Here is a 23826-nt window from a genome sequence, read left to right as displayed (position 1 = left end):
ACTGTACATTGTGCAATTTTGCAAACAGCAACTATGAAAATTTTAATCAATTTTGTGGAATAATAAGCTTGTTTATTTTTTCAGGAAGAACACGTGACTTTTCTCACTAATTACGGTGTCTCGGCTGTGGAAAACACTGCGGAGAACACTTCTCAGACAGACAGGACTTGAACACCTTCAAACAAGACTGACTGGCATTCATTTCATTTTTAATAATAGAAGGTTTTACATTGAGGCGCTAACATAATAGGCGCAGTTAGTTGGTTAGTAAGTTAGTTAGTTAACAGCAGACAACATACTTGGGTTGCCATATTAGCTGCGAGTGCAGATTCCCTCATAGATGGAATCAAAAATCTGTAATTGTTTATAGAGTTTCACACACTGTGTGTGCTAACGTTTCTGGTTTAAATTCTTCACTTTGATGAAATCTCCACTTTGCAAGTATTGCAAGTTGCCCTCTTGTCATCCTTTCTCTTGAAAAACTTTCCAGTATTTGTGCTACTTCCGCACCGTGCATGGTTTTGGAGCATTACCAAAACTGGCAAATATCGAAATACTGGGAAAGAACCGATTTTCAATTCCCATCCGTAGCACTGGAACTACCCCCCAACGCCACGTCAGACCATGCTGGCACGACACCCGGCTCACCGTTATTCCCTGACCTCTGAACCTCTGCCCTCTCCGCCCCGCAGCTTCAGCGCCAGTCAACGGCAGCGTGAGCAGACGCCGCGGCCCCTCCGCGGTGACTCCAATCGCGTGGGAAAAACACAACCTTATCGCCATGTCGAGCATCACCATCGACCCCGAGCTCAAGCCTGGGGAGTTTGTCATCAAAAGCCTGTTTGCCGAGTTTGCTGTGCTGGCCGAGAAGAAGATCGAGATGGTGATGGCCGAACCGCTGGTGAGTTTACAACTAACTGCCACATCTTAAAAATTAGCAATATCAAAGGGAAACAGTTATGGAGGCTCATTATGTCTAACTGTGTCGATTAAATATTAATAGACTGGATGTCTTGTCTTGGATGTTGTGCGTGACAATTGCCCACTTCATTCCACCTGCCACAACTCGCATAAGCTTGTTTTGCCCACAAAATACATTGGAACCTCAACTTTATTTGCATTTTGAAACAATCTCTCCAACTGGAAGTAAAGTTAAAGTACCAATGATTGTCACACACACACTAGGTGTGGCGAAATTATTCTCTGCATTTGACCCATCACCCTTGATCACCCCCTGGGAGGTGAGGGGAGCAGTGGGCAGCAGCGTTGGCCATGCCCGGGAATATTTTTTGGTGATTTAACCCCCAATTCCAACCCTTGATGCTGAGTACCAAGCAGGGAGGTAATGGGTCCCATTTTTATAGTCTTTGGTATGACTCGGCCGGGGTTTGAACTCAAAACCTACCGATCTCAGGGCGGATACTCTTAACCCAGGGGTAGGGAACCTATGGCTCTAGAGCCAGATGTGGCTCTTTTGATGACTGCATCTGGCTCTCAGATAAATCTTAGCTGAAATTTGCTTAATTTGATAAGTAATGAATAATTATGCTGGTAATCACAGTGTTAAAAATAACCACGTATCAACCAGACTACAAAGCCATCAGCAAAACCATCCAGCACCAGAAGTTGCATTAATGGTAAGAAGTATTTTATTTATTATTGGTTACCTTCAGAATAACAATGTTATTAAAAAGAATAAGAGACTTATCATACTCTAAACATGTTGGTCTTTCTCAAAAATGCACACATTTAGTTGTATTTAGTGTTTAAAAATATTATATGGCTCTCACGGAAATACATTTCAAAATTCTTGGCTTTCATGGTTCTCTCAGCCAAAAAGGTTCCCGTCCCCTGCTCTAACCACTAGGCCACTGAGTACAGTTTGGTAGAGTGGTATCTCGGTTAGTAAGCCATTCCAAAAAGTCAGACAAAGACCGAATTGTTCGAAAACCAAAGCAATTTATTTTTTGGGAAAAAATTATCTAAATACAATTATACGTTCCAGACACCCAAAAATATGTATAAATGATTAATTAAATGGATACATTAATATTTACCAATGCCTTTACCTTTTTTTGAAGGACTATTGTTGGCAAAAACGGAGTTTAACGGAAAGGTAATAGGGGATGGGAGAGTCACACGGACAGCACCTTTGTACTTTGCTAGGAGTTCCAATACAGTTTGGACACACCTTCTCATTCAATGCATTTTCTTTTATTCATGACTATTTACATTGTAGATTGTCATCAAAACTATGAATGAACACAAAAAAGGTGAATTAACCGAAAACATGTTTTAAATTCTAGTTTCTTCAAAATAGCCACCCTTTGCTCTGATTACTTCTTTGCACACTCTTGGCATTCTCTCGATGAGCTTCAAGAGGTAGTCACCTGAAATGGTTTTCCAACAGTCTTCGAGGAGTCAGCTCATCGAAAGAATGCCAGTAGCGTGCAAAGCAGTAATCAGAGCAAAGGGTGGCTATTTTGTAGAAACTACAATATAAAACATGTTTTCGGGTATTTCAACTTTTTTGTTAAGTACATAACTCCACATGTGTTCATTCATAGTTTTGATGCCTTCAGTGACAATCTACAATGTAAATAGTCATGAAAATAAAGAAAACGGATTGAATGAGAAGGTGTGTCCAAACATTTGGCATGTACTGTAGACGATATAAATGATATAAATTTGGCTGACGATTTTTGATTTAGTGATAATGCTTGTTGATGACACATTCTAGTTGTGTCCCGCAAATCTGACAGAGACAAGCAAACAAAGGTGTCCTCCACGCAAAGTAACGTCCCCGCTAGCGGCTAATGTCCCTCCACAGTGCAGATTCTAAGTCACTAATACTTGCAATAAATTGCGTTTCTTGCAAGTAGTATTATCACTAGAGGCTGAGAGGACAATAAATAGCTAAATATACTGCACTGTACACTGGAGGCGGATATAAAAAAGCAGAGCTAACTGCTAAGCTAGCGCTCTTGAATGTGCAGTAAATCGGGTAGGGAGATCGAGACAGATATTAACAGTAACGATAACAAGTATGTATCAGTTATCAGTTTGGGTGTAGGATACTACAAGGATTTATCGATACTTAACATTTTTTGTCGTTTGTTATTGTGTACAAACTCAGAAAATAAGAGCCAATAGTAGTTTTTTGGCTTTTGTTTAGCCCCCCGCGATCCCAAAGGGAATAAGCGGTAGAAAATGGATGGATGGATGGGTAATACCAATACTGCCTCTGTAACTATTTGGTATCAGATCGATGCCCACATTTATAGTATCACCCAAAACTACTGTAAAGTATCTAACAGAAGAATAAGTGCTCATTACATTTTAATAGAAGTGAAGATGAATCCGCATTACAGTACAGTAAATTAGCAAGTAGATTATTAATAGTTCTGAAGAAAAAAATAAAACAACTGGAATTGACACGATAAGTTAGCACATACATCAGCAGCTCAATTAGGAGCCTTTGTAACATATCGTTATCGCAAGAGGCTGCAATATTTATCGCAATATACATTTTAGGTCACATCGCCTATCCCTATGTTCCTTCTTGAATTCAATAGTGTTTCTCAACTTCTTTTTCAAAACTGCTGGCACTGGCCCCTCGGTGGCTTATTTAGCAGCCATACTTAGGGTTGGGTATCGTTTGAATTCGAACGAGTCCGATTCCGATTGCGATTCTTTGTTTCGATTCCGATTCTTTTAAGAGGCAGGGTCAAAAAAAAGTTTAGGATATTTTAAATGAGCTAGCTAACCTACAGTCTTTCTGAATGAAATAGTCTGACATTCTCCATCAATTTTAATTCTATTAACTTTTTATGAACTTTACTATAAATTCCTCACTGGGCTGTTTTCAACTAGAATATAAATATCAAATCTATGAACTTGAATATAAATATTATAAATTATGAATACATTTTCCCAGGGGTACACTTTCCTCAAGAGAGCTTTATTTTTGAAAACCTCATGAAAACACATTTACACACACAAGTGTATGATGCTGCAGGTACTTAAAAATGTTACAGTGCTCCCACTGATGGGCTAACCTGGTGCAGAAAAGCAAATAAACAATAAGAAACAACTTGCAAAACCCAGTCCAGATTAGCAGCAGGTACAGTATAAAATCAGAGACAGTTCTTGTTTAGGAAAATGACCATATCCGCCTTCTCAGGCAGGATGCGTGAGTGTTCTGGACAGATAGTGTCTCCTGCTGTGGAAAATTCACGTTCGCTGGGTGTGGAAGAAGCTTGAACGCATAAATAGGAGAAAGCTAGATATGACAGCAAAGGATAAGTCTTTTGTTGGTTCCACCGGACCATCACCATGCAGCAGGGTCGTCAGACATAAGTATCGGTGGAACGTCCTGGTACATCTGCAGCTCTCTCTCCACTCGTTTCTTGATGGACATGGAGCTCTGTTATTTCGCGGTTATTTCATTTTTTTTTGTAAAGTAAAGCCCCACTTTCGACCGCCGATGCCCGCTATCCATGCTTGAGCTTGACTGACTCGCTCGGCTATGCTAACACTTCCGGCGGTGGGCGCTTCTTCGTTGGTGCTCAGCGGCTTCTTCTTCTGGTTCGGCGGACATTTTTTAATTTTTTTTTCTCTAGTCGGCGTACTGCGTATCGCAAATAGGAATCGAAATTTAAACTTTTGAACGATACCGGGAGAATCGGAAAGTTAGTCCCGGTTCCAATCGATACTCGATACCCAACCCTAGCCATACTTAATTGAGTCACCAAAGGGTGGGGTTCTTTATTTGGGCACTCGATTCCGTGAAATGATACGCCCAAATATTTTATTGAAAACCGAATCATACAAAAAGTGGGGCATAAGAAAAACGATATACCACTGTACTAGAAATATTATATCCCAGGGTTGTGTCCTCATTATATGATGAACAGTATTCATTTTTCTTAGCTGCTGAGTGGAAAAAGAAGTTAAAACACAAATGGTAAAATCCTGTGACGTGTGCAAATTTTGAGGCATATTTTTCTGAATTCTATTATATTTTCAAAGATATTTAATATACATATTTTTTTCAAAATGTTTTATTCAGCATTAACAGTGCAGTACAACACAGTGTTTAAATAAACAAGAGGTCAGATTTATTTTCAGTTTTTTCTTGTAAAACCTCCCCCACCAAACCCGCCCACCTACCCCTGACACCTTCAAAAGTGATTGAAATTCACTTGAAATTCAATTAAATTTAATTTTAAGTAAAGTAAATATATTAAATTCCATAAATAAAAGAAAAAACAGTACAACATATTAGAATGAATACCAAAATAAAAATATATTATATTTAGATGAAATTGGATAAAATTACAGTAGTAATTTACAATAACAGAGTGGAAACAGTATTCATTTTTTGGAGCTGTTCTTATTTGTTATTATGTACTCTTCACCATTGCCATGAACACGATGTTGTTATTTTAACTAATAATACTCTTGCCTTTCTCTATTGAAGGAAAAGCTTCTGTCCCGGTCCCTCCAAAGAGGGGAGGATGCACAATTTGACCAGGTCAGTGTGGCTTATGCATGTGACGTTACAATACGGCATCAGTGTGTGTGTGTGTGTGTGTGTACACGTGCGTGTGTGTGTGTGTGCAGTGTTTCAATCCCAACTTTCACCCAATCAATGCCCCATTCAATGGCCCATCATCAGTCCCCTCATCTGTAGCATGTGCAGAAGTCTCTTTACAATGGGGCCCGCTGCAGTGCTTTGTTGAGCGCGACATAAGGCTGATGAGGATATATAGCACACACTGCAACTGATCCAGCTGGTCCCAGTCATCAGAGGGAGGGGAAAATGGGTACTGAGAGCACGGAACATTGAACCGCTGTGTCATCCTCGGCAGTAAATCAGCACCGGGCGCTGGAGTGTGTCTGCTCGGCTCCACAAGGGGGCAGCGGGCGTGGCGGGGTTACGTAACTCCGCTCTGGCCGACATTCACAGTCCACGCCCTGACTGCTTGCCCGCTGACCAACTCCTGCCACGTCTTATCTTATTGTCCGGGCCGCTAAAACGCTGAGCTCCAGTTTTCCCTCGTCTCTAACAAGCTGTGATGCTGTTACACTGCAACGCTCTCACTCGCTCTCGTGATCCGTCACTGATGCAGTCGGTAATATAGCGTACAGTCGTGTAGTTATTCTGCAGTCTGGCGTGTAAACCCCACAGAGCCACGCCAGGACTGACAGGAGCACACTGATGGGCTTTGTTTGTTGTCAATAGCTACAGCGGTCGGGGTCGTGGTTCACCCTGCATGCAGCTCACTTAATGAATCATCACTTTGGGTGAACACAACTATTGCCACATTATTTTTATGCGTTCAGCTGTGTTTGTTTCTTGGACTTTGACAACATGGTCCACCGAGACCCAAGCACAGATAGTTTATTTTCTGTTCATTTCAGTTGATGACAACATCTCAGTAGACAAAGTTCAGTCTGTCTCTAAACTAGTGTAAATAAACTTGGACTGCCACAAATATATTTGGGAAGGGCTGGGCAATATGGTACAAAATTGATATTGCAGTATTTTTAATCCGAATACCAATATACGATATAAAAAGGTATTTATAAAAAATAAAAAAAAGTGCAGATTGCTTAGAGTTTCCTCAGTGTTTTACGGCTGGATAACCAGTGTTGAGTACACAGATTATTTTTGTTCTTAGTAGTAACGTAATATGCTGCCGTTACTATGTCAAAGCAGTTTTGTTCATTTTATTCATTAACATTAGGTTTATAGCCACTTTTGTGCAGGATTGATGGAGGTTCTACTCACTCACCATGGTGAAAGCCGCTGGTTGTTCAGTTTAAAACTACTTTTCATCCCCCAAACCGTGAACAACATAAACAGATGAGATTAGTGATAAGGTTGCTACAAGCAGTGCCTTTAAGGTTTATTGGCGCTCTGAACTTCTCCCTACGTCCGTGTACCACTTCGTACAGTGCCATTTTAAAAATTCATAAATTGTACTTTTTGAAACCGATACCGATAATTTCCGATATTACATTTTAAAGCATTTTTTGGCCGATAGTATTGGCAGTCCGTTATTATCGGACATCTCTAGTAACAACATTTATAGGTCATCATAGATCCCCTTTAAATTGATTAATTATTTTTTCAATTAATCTGTAGATATAATTACCTTTTGTATTGGTTTCTAAGTGTAGCGGTGCAACACATTTTTCGAACAAATTCCCCCAAAACACACCAGCAGTTTGTTTGTGGCCAGAAACTTTGAATACATGTTCAGCGATACAAAAGTAAAGCACCTTAACTATCTACATTTTATCAGCCATTATTGTATGTTGTATGTGTGCTATTAAATCATGACCATGTCCATGTGACGGTTGTTGTTTTCCAGTTAATAAGCTCTATGAGCTCAGTAGCCGAACACTGTTTGCCCTCCCTACTGCGTACACTGCTCGACTGGTACAGGCGGCAGAGCGGCACTGAAGACGAGTCTCACGAGTACAGGCCCCGTTCCAGCACAAAGTCTAAAGGGTGAGATCAGTATTATCATCATTCACTTTTTTATTAGGGGATTCATTTCCTTCCTTGTCTACAATGCTTTCGCTTGTCCTCTTTCGCAGAGATGAGCAGCACCGGGATAAAGATTACCTGTTGGAGAGGAGGGACCTAGCCATAGATTTCATTTTTTGTCTCGTGTCAGTGGAAGTTCTAAAACAGGTGAGCTGTCGGCTTTACTTTGAATGCAAGTTTTCGTTAGTCTTCTCACGTGTGCCTTGTGACAATAATTAAGGAAATTAAATGGGGAGTGCCTTAATGATGGCATTAACATGTATTAACTATTAGGGCGAAGCATTGGGTGTGAAGTTTTTCGGTAATCCTAGCATTATAAGCATTGAATGCTGTATTGCGTGATTCTCAAGCGGTGGTATGTGTACTAGTGCAGTGTTTTTCAACCACTAGTGTGCCGCGGCACACTAGTGTGCCGTGAGATACAGTCTGGTGTGCCGTGGGAGATTATCTAGTTTCACCTATTTGGGTTAAAAATATTTTTTGCAAACCAATAATTATAGTCTGCAAATTATGTGTTGTTGTTGAGTGTCTGTACTGTCTAGAGCTCGGCAGAGTAACCGTGTAATACTCTTCCATATCAGTAGGTGGCAGCCGGTAGCTAATAGCTTTGTAGATGTCGGAAACAGCGGGAGGCAGTGTGCAGGTAAAAAGGTGTCTAATGCTTAAACCAAAAATAAACAAAAGGTGAGTGCCCCTAAGAAAGGGCATTGAAGCTTAGGGAAGGCTATGCAGAACAACACTAAAACTGAACTGGCTACAGAGTAAACAAAAACAGAATGCTGGACGACAGCAAAGACTTACTGTGGAGCAAAGACGGCGTCCACAATGTACATCCGAACATGACATGACAATCAACAATGTCCCCACAAAGAAGGATAAAAACAACTGAAACATTTTTGATTGCTAAAACAAAGTAGATGCGGGAAATATCGCTCAAAGGAAGACATGAAACTGCTACAGGAAAATACCAACAAAAGAGAAAAAGCCACCAAAATAGGAGCACAAGACAAGTGCTAAAACACTACACACAGGAAAACAGCAAAAAACTCCAAATAAGTCAGGGCGTTAAGTGACAGGTGGTGACAGTACATCTACTTTGAGACAAGAGCTATATTGATGCATGCTTGGTTATGGTTTAAAGTCATATCCAACAATTGCGACAACGACTTTTTACTGTCAAATGAGTTGTGTTTTTTAATGATTTCTGCTGGTGGTGTGCCTCCGCATTTTTTCAAAGCAAAAAATGTGCATTGGCTCAAAAAAGGTTGAAAAACACTGTCCTAGTGGGACGCTGGTTCCATCATACACCAAAGATTTGATTCATTATTGAATTACAGTGTTTTATTTTCCTATGTTTAAACACAGTGTTACCGTGCAAATTGTGTGTAATGTTACAGTGGACAAAAATATAAAATATACTTGTTAAATAAAACTTCTGCCTTGTTTAAATGAATACCTGGGGACGGCGTGGCGAAGTTGGTAGAGTGGCTGTGCCAGCAATCGGAGTGTTGCTGGTTACTGGGGTTCATTTCCCACCTTCTACCTTCCTAGTCACGTCCGTTGTGTCCTTGGGCAAGACACTTCACCCTTTGCCTCTGATGGCTGCTGGTTAGCGCCTTGCATGGCAGCTCCCACCATCAGTGTGTGAATGTGTGTGTGAATGGGTAAATGTGGAAATACTGTCAAAGCGCTTTGAGTACCTTGAAGGTAGAAAAGCGCTATACAAGTATAACCCATTTATCATTTATTTATTTATCTATTATGCTACAGTATTTTAATGTTGGTCATTATGGTGATACTTGGTGAGCCAAGTGTTTTCTGAGGTGGTACTTGGTAAAACAAGTTTGAGAACCACTGCTCTATTGTTTAGGAATGTATTGCACTGATGTTACTAAGGGCTTCGCCCACAGGGGTGCCTTGTAAATCAACACTTCCACCATTTCCAGAGCCGCCTTTTGGTGCGTGTCCAAAGTAGACAGTCCAAATTTGAGCAACATTCTTAAAGCCGTACCCCGGAGACCGATGCTAACTTGCCCTTGGCTTTGTTGCTTAAGGAAATTAAGTGTCGCAATGTGAAATGAAGGAAAACACATCAGTGCTTCTAATAAGAGTAATTTGTCTATGTTTGTCACAGATTCCTCTTCATCCGGTGCCAGATGCTTTAGTGCATGAAGTTCTTAACCTGGCATTTAAGCACTTTAAACACAAAGAGGGGTAAGTAAGTGTGCATGGTAGCTCTGTATTGTTTGTGACATCAGCTGTTTTTTGGTGCTCATCTCTAACGTTTCAAAATATGAAGATTTATTTTGTACTGCTCTAAAACTGCCTATTGTTTTTGTCACCGCTATTTGTAGATACTGTGGCCCCAACACAGGCAACGTGCACATCATTGCAGACTTGTATGCCGAGGTCATCGGCGTTCTCACGCAGTCCAAGTGAGTACATTTTGCCGCCTTAAATGTCATGCTTTGCCTGAGCGCTCACGCCCGTACGTTTGTGCGCCTAGGTTTCAAGCGGTGAGAAAGAAATTCATCACAGAGCTCAAGGAGCAGCGGCAAAAAGAGCAGAGTCCTAACGTCGTCCAGAGCATCATCACACTCATCATGGGCATGAAGTTCTTTCGGGTGAAGATGTATCCCGTGGAGGATTTTGAGGCTTCTTTCCAGTTCATGCAGGTAGAATTACGGACGCCTATGAATGCACGTATCAAGTGGATGATAAGTTTATTTGCCAAGTCACACCAGACGTTATTTTTATTGCTTCCTCTTTGTTCGAAGCCGGTAGCCCGGGGTCGCACAGGCTCATAAAACCTGATGAATAACAGCCACAATACTTGCCAAGAAGTACGCATATGTGTCTTTATATATTTTTGGGGAAAGAGCCATGAAGGCAGAGGTAGTTTTTCCATGAATCTCTCTGCAAAGCACTGCTTGTTGACTCCTAACCACGCTAATGAAGCACGTTGTGATTTATGTTCTCATTTCATCCCATCTCGCTTTCTAATGGTGGTTTTACAAGAGCCCAGGTCCGTGTTCAGGAGCTTTGTTTTACTCTTGAGATTTCAAAACATCACTAAGCCAGGTTGAATTTAACTACAGTTTGACAGCGGAACACCTCCCAAGGTGGAGAACAATCCATACCAAACCCATGGGAACCGAATACACGTGAAATGATCAGTTCTACTATCAAACTGTTGTCATTAAAAAACCTTTATTAACTGTTCTGCCCATATTTTAAAAATGTTATATGTCATACAATTGTAAATTTTTTTTTATTAAAAACAAATACAATTCTGAACCGTCATCCAAGTGTAAACAGAAGGGTGGAACTTAACAAAACTAAAATAAAGAATAAAATGTCGTACCGTGTGTACTATTTTAATTCTAATTGAATTCACTCAATAATAATTCAATATAATTGATACAGTATTAAAACAAATAATCAATGAAAAGGAGCAGAACGAGCTATGAAGCTATATGGGCCCCCTATTCACACAAACTGTACAATACTGTAGATTAGGTATTCAACTCAGAACTATTAAGGCCATATTTAATAATAACACACAACAAAAAATAAATTAAAACATCAGTTTACTCAGTCATATCTTTTCATCATCATATTTGCTTTTTTTTTTTTTTAAATACAGAAAGAGATTTACATTTTGTTCCATGATCAATTTTGTTTCATTTGCTAAGACACTTGATTGAAATGCATTTTCACCTGTTGCTTTTTAAAATCTAGATTAAAAAAAAAAAAAAAAAATCTTAGTTAATTTCAGGTTATAATTATTTTCTGTTTTTCAAATCTGTTTTGGAATGTTGTTGAATAGATTTTTTCTATGTGCTTTATACATTTTGTACTGTACCAGTTCATTAAATGGGAACTGCACTTTTTTGGACTTTTGCCTATCTTTCACAATCCTTATGTAAGACAAGAACACATCTTTTTCTTGTTTTAATACATTCTAAATAGTAAATAAAAGCGATCAAAAGTGTGCTTACAATGTAGCCTATTTGAGTTACTCTGTTTGGCTTATAAAGCATTCTAAAAAAACATCCAAACACTTTGATGAAAGTTTTATATACACACTGTAAGTATTTATAAATGTAGTAACCAACACATTCATAATAACATATCATATTTACGTATTTTAAGCATTAGGCGGCGCATTAATTTAAAAAACGCTTCACGACATTTGCTTTTTCTTTCACAAACATCACTGATTACTACTCACATCATGAGAGCCAACAAACATAGTGAAACATCACTTACTGTACAAGGTCTGCTGTCACTAGGATGCTGACTGCTCGGATGTTCATATTTTGTCATTTAGATAAGAATGACTCACAATTTTACACACTTCAATGCAATTTGTCAGATATGAATCAATGAGTGAAGTATTCCAAATAGACAAAGCTTTTTTTATTTGGCAATGCATTAACCTTATGTAGAATAGCAATAGTTTTAGATATTTTAACCTGTTTAGAATTAATATGTGATTTCCATATTATAAACACATTCTCATCAATCATAACACTTGAAAACTCATATGTTCTTTGAGTCTCAACTGCTGGGACATACACTATATTGCCAAAAGTATTTGGCCACCCATCCAAAATTATCAGAATCAGGTGTCCTAATTACTTGGCCCCGCCACAGGTGTATAAAATCAAGCACTTGGGCATGGAGACTGTTTCTACAAACATTTGTGAAAGAATGGGCTGCTCTCAGGAGCTCAGTGATTTCCAGCGTGGAACTGTCATAGAATGCCACCTGTGCAACAAATCCAGTCGTGAAATTTCCTCGCTCCTAAATATTCCAAAGTCGACTGTCTGCTTTATTATAAGAAGTTTGGGAACAACAGCAACTCAGCCACGAAGTGGTAGGCCACGTAAACTGACAGAGAGGGGTCAGCGGAGGAATTATGGTGTGGGGTTGTTTTTGGTCCCTTAGTTCCAGTGAAAGGAACTTTGGATGCTCCGGGATACCAAAACATTTTGGACAATGCCATGCTCCCAACTTTGTGGGAACAGTTTGGAGCGGGCCCCTTCCTCTTCCAACATGACTGTGCACCAGTGCACAAAGACATGGATGACAGAGTATGGTGTGGGTGAACTTGACTGGCCTGCACAGAGTCCTGACCTGAACCCGATAGAACACCTTTGGGATGAATTAGAACGGAGACTGAGCGCCAGGTCTTCTCGACCAACATCAGTGTGTGACTTCACCAATGCGCTTTTGGAAGAATGGTGGAAAATTCCAATAAACACACTCCGCAACCTTGTGGACAGCCTTCCCAGAAGAGTTGAAGCTGTAATAGCTGCAAAAGGTGGACCGACATCATATTGAACCCTATGGGTTACGAATGGGATGGCACTTCAAGTTCATATGTGAGTCAAGGCAGGTGGCCAAATACTTTTGGCAATATAGTGTATGATGAGGCATCCACACATGCTTAGTTTTGCCAGTATTCAAGGTTAACCTATTAACATCAAACAATCTTTTGATTTTAATACATTTGCCGGGGAGGGGAGTCTCGTCACATAAAGACTACTTTACTTTGCGGCGTACATTGTTTTTTTAAACATTTTCTTTGGTTAATCATGTTGATTTATTAGCTGTATTGATTTTAGCAGCAGCAAGAACACACAATAAGTAAAATTTCCGGTTCCATGGTCTTTAACACACTTTTCCCCTTTGCCATCACAAGCACTGTTATGTGGTAACAAAAAAAAAACCATAGAAAATGGAGCTCTAGACTAATGACTTAGAACAGTGGTTCTTAAACTTTTTTCACCAAGTACCACCTTAGAAAAAACCTTGGCTCTCCTAGTACCGCCCACAATGGCCAACATTGAAATACAGTAGCATAGTAGGCTTACGTATTCATTAAGAACAAGGCAGAGGTTTTATTTAACAAGTATACTTCATATATTTGGTCATGGTAACATTACACACAGTTTGAACAGTAACACTGTGTTTGAATATAGTAAAATACAACACTGTACTTGAATCAAGTCACTCTTTGTCGTACCATTAGTCTGTTTCAGAATCCCTGACATAGAAAATATGATTTGGGCTTTTTAATTGGCTTATTGTTGCATTTTTCTGTACTAATACTGATCTTTCCGCTGATGTCTTCTCAGGAGTGTGCCCAGTACTTCCTGGAAGTCAAGGACAAAGACATAAAACATGCTCTCGCAGGCCTCTTTGTGGAGATCCTCATCCCTGTCGCCGCTGTGAGTGAAGCCAGTTCCCCATGTTTGTTCTCCTCTCTACATACAAATGCATCTCTGCTGAGTGTAATTGTGTTATTCCCCCACCCCCTCGGTAATAATCTTGACTTTTGTCCTTAGGCGGTGAAAAACGAAGTCAATGTGCCGTGCCTGAAAAACTTTGTGGAGATGCTTTACCAGACGACGTTTGACCTTAGCTCCAGAAAGAAACATTCTTTGGTCAGTCAGACTGTTTTCTCCGTGTTACTTATGCTTTTCATAGATGAAACGCATCCACACAAAGTAGATACTGTATGTCTTGGTTATTTAACTGATAGAACTTGTATTAAGACTGATCTAATGCCCCTTTTTATACTGCATGGTACATCCTCCGCTTAAATGGCAATTGCCCCTTTTTTGGAAAAAATCAGTCACAATCCATATATGTAAGACAAGAACACGTCTTTTTTTTTGCATTCGGTAAATAAACTCCAGCAAACGGTGGCTAACAATGCAGTTAATAGGCATTCGATCTATTCCGCTTATGCTCTCTAAAAAACATCCAAAAACGTTTTATATACATCCTGTATGTATGTATGTATGTAACTTAGTTACAAGCACATTCATAATAACATGGAATATTTACGTATTTTGCTCCTTTTAAACATTACAGCGGCTCATTGATTTCACAGTGCATCACAACGTTCGCTTTCAACAACAACAATGGCAGACTTCGTGAGAGCCGACAACGACTATTTTGGGACAAATGATGATCCAGAGCCTTATATTTTTTTTAAGGAGGATTAGCTACACGTTTTAAACAACTGACTGTTAAGCAGATCCAGCTCTAGGGAAACACTAAGCATCATGCAGCAGTACTGCTAACCAAAAAATACAAACTACGAACATAATAAAACAATCACTTACTGTACTTAATCTGCTCTCAGTAGGATGCTGACCAATAGGTTGTCTATATCTTTCAGCACAAGACTTCCCGCAATCCCCATTTAGATGATTAATTAATTAATTAGGTAAAAAACCAAACAAAATGTGGGCGCAAACGAGTGTCTTTTTGTGTCTTTCTCTCAGTCCGTACGTGTCTTTGCACTAAATTAGTCCTATTTCTCAAATGGTTTGACTCTGACTAAGCTTGGAAACACCTTAATCCAATCGTGTTTGGTTTTCGAAAAGTCGGACTAACACACTTGAATTATGCGATTGGAAACCAGATCTCTCGAGGGGTTGTGTGCGGCTGGAGAGGACCCTTCGTATTGCACATGCGCCAGTCTCAACGCGCGGGATACAACCCGGAAACAGATACTATTCAATAAAAACAGCAACAATTGTAATGAAGAGGAGACTTTTTATTTGCTTCAGAAATTAAAGGACAAAACATTTTAAAGTGCATCGATTATAGAAACCCGAGATTTATTTAAGAAGGTAGCTAAGGAAATGTAAAATGACTGCTTAATTCGGACTCCCAAACAAAATACGAATGAAATAAATGATAATCAAGCAGGTATATTAAAGGCAAATAATAAAGCATACGCAAACCTTTTCACGCTGCATTTGTGTAACTTTCTGCACAACAGGCAAGATAATCCACAACAATAGCAACCTTCCTCTGGATATCAGTTGGGGCACGAACGATATTTTTCCTTTGGATTTAAAAGTCCTTCCATGAATGAACTTTGAGACGTTCGAATGTTTGTTTCCATGATTTTCGTCCGAAAATTCCTTTGAAAAAAACATTCTTGGTAGTAGCGTCATGTTTGTAGCGCAATCCAGGATAATTTCTTGATGCTGTCAGCTATTTAACATTAGCATAGCCATTAGAGTAATATTTGTAATCCGTGCCAATATTACAGTTAAAACAAGTTGTAAGGATCCGCAATGCCTAGTGTGACGTCATTGGTCAACCAGAAAAGCAATTCAGTTATCCGCGATAAAATGAGATAAATGCCCCCCAGTGTACAGGAGCCACCTGGTGTTTGACCAATACTCACATTTGAGAGTGTCCATGGATACTAGGACAAAAAAACCAAACTATATATGAAATCAAACTAATTTAGTGCATGGAAATGTAGTGAGTGTCTGCGGATCGAAATTGTATTGCAAAGCTGAAAAATCTCTTGATTTATGGGAGCAACCATTTACTATAAAAATAAGAGGCATGGTTTATATTCTAGCATTAACTTTTACCAACTCGGAGGGGATTCAGCAAATCACCAGCTCAATAGCTGCAGTTGCTACTTACCTCTGATTAAGGCTTTTCTAAAAGTAGTTCCTCTGCATTTTTTTTATCATAACAATGACTGCAACACGTGGTTAATATGCACAACATTTAAATGGAGTATTGTTGGCGGTTTTTGGATGTTTTTAGAAAGCTTTAAGGGCCCAATAGTTGACTCCTATTAGCTATACACTGTTAGCCGTTTAGTACGAGTCGTATATAACAATTAGAATGCATGTTTTTGTCTCACATAGGGATTGTGAAAGTGCAGTTCCCCTTTAACACATTACTTCTCAACCATATAGTCATTGTAACATCAGAGGACGCACAGCTGGAAGTGCCAAAAATAAACACACATGCTAACATTAGCTTGCCCTTGTTTTTGTGCCGTAATCTCATCTCCACATAGTCCACTTTGCTGCAGCAGTAATTTTTCTTGCTGAAAAAAAATACCCCATTGCTGTGCCTGAACTCTCGATGCTGCAGTATTGAACTTCACAGTTTCACTTTGCTACTGCGGTCGTTGCTGCCCTCAGTCTACTCTAAAATTAAACATTCTCTTTTAGTATTTCGTTACTGATGCACTTTTTTTTTGTTCAGGCCCTGTATCCCTTGGTGACATGCTTGCTGTGCGTTAGCCAGAAACAGTTCTTCCTCAACAACTGGCACATCTTCCTCCAGAATTGCCTCTCGCACCTGAAGGTAACGCTTGCACGAGCCCATTGCATAGTTTGCGCTCTGTGGAGTCTCACAAGAGTCACACAAAGACTTAAGTCTGCAGGCTTAATAAGGGAGCCATACTTGGCTTGACAATGTCTAATTCAGTTTGAATCCTCATGACTCTGGTTACAAAACTCAGCAATGACATTTTAATTGATAGAAACCAACAACATCATCTTTTTTTACCATCAGTATTTGTCAATGTTTTAAAGAAATGTGGTGGTTGACTTGATACCAATAATTGGCAAAGTCGCCCTAGGTTGTGAACGGTGTGCTCTGTGATTCTCTGTCTGACGATCATCATGTTCTTACCCTCGCATTGTGGTCCACCAGATCTGGACAGGAATAGCACTTGATAGGTTTTGCCTGATAATGGAGTCTTTGTTTGAGGGGAAAACACATGATTCCTTGCTCAAAAAAGACAAAACACACCCATCTAAACTTAGTGACTGTGGCTTATGGCTGCTAAGCTAACCACAATTTGGTAAGTAAAAATTATGTGGATTTTTTTACCTAGAAAATAATTTCCAAGTGCTGTTTTTACTCAGGTCTGTTTATGCCTCCTTGGAAATCAATGAAACCAGATCAAGTCTCTCCTTACCTGAGCATCTCGTATCTTATAATTCAAACCGACCGAATCACAGATTTCAATGACCGTCGTTTACGTTCTCCCTTTTGATTGATCCTCACGAAGAGGCTTTGAACTTGTTGTGGAAATGTTTTCCTTGTGCGTCTTAGTGATGGTGGTTGCAATCGTTTTAGAGTCTCTCCTCATTGATGTGGTTCCAACATTGTGATCTTTGTAGAGTTGCTTAATTGCACAATCAGTCTCCCTGAATGCTGGTGCTGATTTTAGATTTGGGATCATCATTTTTGGGGTTGCATGATGCTACCGTTTTCATGATTTTGAACTCTAGTATTCATTTTAACCCTGTGTCATCTTAAGTTTGTTTTAAAAAAACAACAATACCAATATGTTACAACAAGATCATATGACATCTATTAGTCTTTAGTTGACAGCACTAATAATAATCTAATAACGCTCAGACATTAAGTTTGGCTTGATGCCACACATTCATTCCAAATACAAACATTGTCAGTATCTACCAATACAATGCTCTCTTTCTGCTCTTTTAACAAGGCTTTTAAAAGTAGTTTTTTTTCTCAGCTGAAGACCATACTACTTAATTTATTGCCATGATATTTACATACTGACAGGGGTATGGGAATTTTGTTCACAAAACGTGACCCAAAAAATAGATCCGCAGCCTATTTTGGGTCACAACTCCTTAGATTGGCAAACCCTTGCAATGCATTCCCATAGATGAACTCTGCTTGTTTTAAGACCTGTTTAAAAAAAATCATGCTCATATTACATTTGTATAATGTAATTTGAGTCAATGCTTAAATGTTTGTTGAAAATGTGACAAAAAGTTCTCATATAATGTATACATCCCAAGAACAATATAGCTTGAATTAGATTAGATAGAACATTTTTAGTAAATTTGGGAATCTTCGGGCAACTCACAATTCAATTTAATTGTGCTTCTTTGGGTGACTATTCAATTGAACAATATTATTTTAATATATTATTTAGTGTATAAATTATAATAAAACCTTTTCAAAACAGGTTACGGTTTATACAAGTTCTACAAAATAGAGCAATTCCGACTCCAAATCCATATAGCTTTACAATACTTAGGATAAAAATGTACTCAAATATTAAAAAGATACACAAATACAATACTAAAAAAATAAAACCCAAAAGTTAATCAAAAGCAATAATAGTTGTTTTAATGTTTAAAAAAAATAAAAAATAGATTCTTCAAAAAATTATTCTTGCCTGCCACAGATAAATTCAGACCGTCACAAATAGATTTAGCGCTTGCTGCTTACCCTCAATCATAAACACATTACAGCGCACCTGGTTTGCTGGAGAATAAGAAGGCAAAGCAGTAGAGATTGGTTTTGCCAACTTAGCTCATTTGTCGTTATAATTAAAAATGAATCAGGCCCCTCGAGATATTTTTTCCAAAAGAGTGAATAGACTTTTGGAAAATCTGATATGAAAGCACTTATCGTTCTTCTTAACGAGTGCTGTTTTGGGCCTTTAAAAGGGATTTGTTTTGTTTGTTAAAAAAAAAAAAAACACACAAAAAGGAAAAGAAGCAACACAATAAAAGGTTTTAGTAGGTCTAAACATGTGTTTTCCGTTCCATGGTTTTTACTCACTTTTTGCAAATGCACATTTGACAATGATGTCATTCGGTCATTCACCACCACCACACACGCACACGTATACACGTATGCATGCCCGGAGTCACACACACACACAACCCACCAGCACCACTAATGGATTGCAGTCCTTTGGGAAACACTGATCCTTATTTGCCATTTTCAATTTTAACTGCTAGCTTTTTTTCTTCCCAGAAAGTCAGACATTGTCATACATTAAATTCGACCGTGCCAAAAACACAGGGTATTTTGGGCGGCCATTGTGTCTCCATACCAGGATGGTGAACCATTTGTTTGTGCTGGGAAAGTAAAGACAAGGATCTTGCAAAGAACAAAAGAAACTAATTTGTCAAAAAGAGGTCCAAATGGGCCATTTATTTTTTGGGGGGGGGGGTATTTGTTTGCCATATCATATCACTGCTACCTCCTCACAGGGTCAAAATGCATAAAAAAGACTCTAGCCATGTAGAAAATCCAACATTGTGTCACTCGCATTGTTCGCCTCCCTGTCACTATTTCCTTTTAACATACTTCAAATTTGTTTTCCCCGTGTGTGTGTGTTTCACTTACATCCATTCTATTTGTTGTTCATCTGAGTGATTGGCATGCCACACCACATCACGATTAGTTTTTACGACTAAGTGATAACATGTGAGGTTATATGTTTACGTTCCGTTTTGTTTGTAACCTGCTTGTTTTAATCTATATGTATTTAAGTCTCTACGCGTTTGTGTGTGTGCTCCACCACGCCCGACCCTCCATTGTTTGCCTGCTGTCACTTTTGTTTTATCTGTTTCTTCACTTCGGGCCGCTCCAGATGCCGTCTAACAACAGCATCCGGAAGCAGATTGAGACACTGCAGGTGAGTTGCTGCTGCGTACGCTCCCTTTTGACCCGCACGCAAACGGGTTCGTGGGACGGGTATCCCGGAGCTTCCGTATTATAAAACTAGAGGTGTAGTTGTTGTTGAACTTCTTTGTGATTGTAGATTACCACTCGGTGTGTCATTGTTGAGAAGATGTTGTCGTGACGTCTGCTTGTTGTTTTATTACAAAAATTGCTGTCTTCTGTATCAGGACCAGTTCACAAATGGCAACAACATATTGTATCATTGAAACCAAACAATACCGGTTCATATAAATGTATGTACGGTACTTTTATGTTGATTAATATCGTCTGTGTTCTTTATTTCTATTGTTGACCCTTTTTGTTCCAATAGTGGCCTCTACTCTAATATATGCCATGTCCGAATGAATTGCAAAGTGCATCATCCACTTAAATTAATAAATTCCATGTCTCAAATATCGTAAATGCTGTCATTACAGGGTGGGCGATTATTTACCTATTCCACAAAAAGGATGGGGCATAAATTGGAGAGATATATTCAAAATTTGAAATATAATTTGCAGAGCTGCTAAGCCTCACGCTTTGAGCGTGAGAGTCACGTAATTTAACCCATTCTTACGCCCCATTTGACATCTCTGTCTTATGTTTCCCTATTCACTACTCTATTTAATTTTTTTAATGATAAACTTTTTACATGGTGTAGTTCAGGGGTCGGCAACCTTCAGCATACAAAGAGCCATTGGAAACCATTGCCCCCGAAATAAAACCCACCTAGAGCCACGAACTCTGTTAGATTCCTAAAATGACGATAACACCACTTATAGTTTCCTTACACTTGTGCTAAAAGACTTATTAAAATAAACACTTTTTTGATGTATTTCTGGGTATAACGAAGCAAATCATCAAATTATTTAGAACATTAGAAAAAAATACACTGTTCCTTCCCTTATTAATGAATAAAAAAATAAAAATCAACTCATTCGAATGTTTTGAAGGCATACGACTGCGGCATATTCATTTGACTAAAAATTTAAAACAACTACCTAGTCATCAATAAAAACAGCAAATTAACAAAAATTTAAATAAATAAAATGTTTCTCTTTTTTGATCCGTCCATTGCTAGGGGTTGACCGCTAAAAACAATACAATTGCATGGCAGCAAGAGATGCCGCATAAGGGCTGTGACATACATTTCCATCGACAATATATTAAAATGTGTTTTATTTTCATATGACAAGATCCTAGAACTCTCCAAAATAACAACTGTTAAATTAAAATAAACTAAATAAAATGAAATATAATAAATCAAGTAACCATTATTTGTTGACATACGGTTTCAAAGCCAAAGGGAGCCGCAGCGGAGGCATGAAAGAGCCGCATGCGGCTCCAGAGCCGCGGGTTGCAAACCCCCGGTGTAGTTTGAGTAACGGATTGATTGAGCAAAAAAAACAATCCATAGATTGTTGTGCCTGAACCACGGAAGGCACCACGCAATGTAAACCAATCAGAAGCAATGTAAGGCGGGTCTTGTCGTCTCTATCTTTCACACACACCTCAGCTCAGTGTTGCCAACTTGGCGACTTTCTCGCTGAATCTACTCTTTCCTACTCCTCTTTGTGACTGTCTTTCTCAAAAGCGATTAGCGACAAATCTAGCGACTTTTTTTTTGATGTTATATGTCCTCAGCCTACAAGCGGCAGCGGAGCCTTTCCTCACAGGCGCTCACAGGCGGTCCCCTGTCTACTGAATGTCTGCTCTTAGACAGGTTGCACTGAAAACACATTTCGTTGTACTTTAAGTGCAATGGCAATAAAGTTCAATTCATCACTGACACGCTTCAAATAAAAACAAACTAATCGTTCATGTTAATGAGCCAGTCAAACGATTTGGTTTGTTCGTGATTACCACAACCCTTCAGTCTTTTGTTCAAATTTGATACTCTAAGATTTAACAATGCAGAACAGATAAAAATACAACTAAACTAAGAATCAACAGAATAAAATTAATTTACAATTCTAATCATAATTATAATTTTTTAACTCACTTTTTGTGTCTCCTACCACATTATACCTCTCTCCTTCAACATCCATTGTAGTCAATTATGCAATGGTGTCATCTATCAATTTATAGCTACTTTTATGACAGCCAATAGCTATTTTCCTTACTGTGGAGTTGGCAACATTGGAAGCTCTAGATAAATCAGAAAAGATTGAGAACAGTGAGGATGGAGATGTAGTGGCCTTGTGGTTAGAGTGTCCGCCCTGAGATCGGTGGGTCGTGAGTTCAAACCCCGGCCGAGTCATACCAAAGACAATAAAAATGGGACCATTACCTCCATGCTTGGCACTCAGCATCAAGGGTTGGAATTGGTGGTTTCATCACCAAAATGGGTGCGGCCACCGCTGCTGCTCACTGCTCCCCTCACCTCCCAGGGGGTGAACAAGGGGATGGGTCAAATGCAGAGGTTAATTTCACCACACCTAGTGTGTGTGTGACAATCATTGGTACTTTTTAGATACAAATTGGGAACGCAGATGCAGAGGATAAGACAGAAGAGCCAGCAGAGAAAACAGTGGGGAATGGGGAAGATTTCCGTTTCTAATTTCTAGTTAAGACTAGCATTAGGAGGCCACAGTGCAGGGAGATCTGTTGAAGATGAGGACATAATTCTTAAGGTATAAATCGACGTTAAAACAGGCCATATTGGTGTTAAAAAAGGTAACATTTTTTCAAACGCATAATGCCACAAAAGTCTTGTCATTTTCTGAAACTATCCAGCCCTGGATTTGATACAATACCGGTAAAAAATTTTTTTAACTTTTAGAATGAATTGGCATGCACAAGAGAGTTGGAAAAGAAAACGTAGCTCTCTTTGATCACATGTTCATTTGTTAGCAAGTATATTTGTTAACAACACAGCAACAACAGAACAGATGTTCTAATAGTAGCAAGGAGCAAACTGCTTAGCAAAATGAGTTCATTGTAAACAACACAAGGGCAAGTGTTTCACACCATCAGCTAAGTTGCACTACCGACATTTTAAAACTCATGCATAGGTAAGTAAAGATGCTGAATGCCTACCAGGACGGCATGGCGTAGTGGGTAGAGCGGCCGTGCCAGAAACCTGAGGGTTGCAGGTTCGCTCCCCGCCTCTTACCATCCAAATCGCTGCCGTTGTGTCCTTGGGCAGGACACTTCACTCTTGCCCCCGGTGCCGCTCACACCGGTGAATTGAATGATGAATGAATGATAGGTGTGAATGAATGATGGGTTCTCACTTCTCTGTGAAGCGCTTTGAGTGTCTAGAAAAGCGCTATATGAATCTAATCCATTATTATTATTATTATTATTACCAGTGATAACACTTAAAATGTAGCTACTGCTGCCATGATGTGGAGTTATCGTATTTTGCTGGGCTATAAATACGATTTATGCCGCAACCCCTAAATATCGAATAATATATATTTTTTGACATATATTAGTAGCACTGGAATACAAGCCACAGATATATACCAGTACGAAATATTTTGTGTTTATTTACATACCGTAATTGTTTCCAAATGGTTCCTGTAACACGGCAGTAACATGGCTGAGCAAACAAAACATTGGTCATCAGGGTTTAAAGCGTTGGAAAAAAGTAGTGGCTTATAGTCCGGAAAATACTGTAAAGTAGGTTGCCCACAGCCAGAGCTGTGACGGCTTTCTTATGCAATGTAAGCAGGGTGGCACACAATCCCCCTCTCGCTTGACATGCACCAATCTTACAAAGCTATGATTTTTGTACTTTGTCATTTCTCAGTATGTAGCTTTTCCTGTTTTTTTCCCTCCTGCGAAAGCGCCACCCCCTTCAGTTTAGTACTGTACCACAAAAGTGACTAATGCGCCACATCATTTAGTATGTCAACAAGAGCTGTGATTGCTCAAACACTGCCTGTAGGGTTTTGGCAGAGAATTGCACAGTAGACTGGAACCTCGATTCACGTAATTAATTGGTTCTTGAACAGTGTTCGTAAATA

The 23826-nt window shown here is 39.2% G+C and overlaps 1 protein-coding gene across 17 annotated transcripts in view; it reads left to right on the top strand.

Annotated features, from left to right (window-relative positions):
* fryl (furry homolog, like) overlaps window positions 1–23826 on the top strand; it is a 180379-nt gene that overhangs the window by 75439 nt on the left and 81114 nt on the right. For 14 of the 17 annotated variants that reach the window (XM_062039111.1, XM_062039110.1, XM_062039108.1 and 11 more), the window contains 10 exons: window positions 693–901; window positions 5483–5536; window positions 7383–7522; window positions 7612–7708; window positions 9696–9775; window positions 9916–9996; window positions 10068–10236; window positions 13708–13800; window positions 13918–14016; window positions 16610–16711. In XM_062039111.1, the coding sequence (XP_061895095.1) occupies window positions 782–901; window positions 5483–5536; window positions 7383–7522; window positions 7612–7708; window positions 9696–9775; window positions 9916–9996; window positions 10068–10236; window positions 13708–13800; window positions 13918–14016; window positions 16610–16711 (1035 nt within the window). In that variant the 5' untranslated portion in view covers window positions 693–781. Of the gene's footprint in view, window positions 1–692; window positions 902–5482; window positions 5537–7382; window positions 7523–7611; window positions 7709–9695; window positions 9776–9915; window positions 9997–10067; window positions 10237–13707; window positions 13801–13917; window positions 14017–16609; window positions 16712–19781; window positions 19827–23826 lie in introns of all 17 variants that reach the window. The other 3 variants (XM_062039106.1, XM_062039101.1, XM_062039100.1) reach the window with 1 other exon arrangement.

This window comes from Entelurus aequoreus, linkage group LG27 (assembly GCF_033978785.1).
Source record: "Entelurus aequoreus isolate RoL-2023_Sb linkage group LG27, RoL_Eaeq_v1.1, whole genome shotgun sequence".
NCBI lineage: Eukaryota > Metazoa > Chordata > Actinopteri > Syngnathiformes > Syngnathidae > Entelurus > Entelurus aequoreus.
The sequence above is the reverse complement of the archived record's forward strand: the minus strand, read 5'-3'. Positions and strand labels throughout refer to the sequence as shown.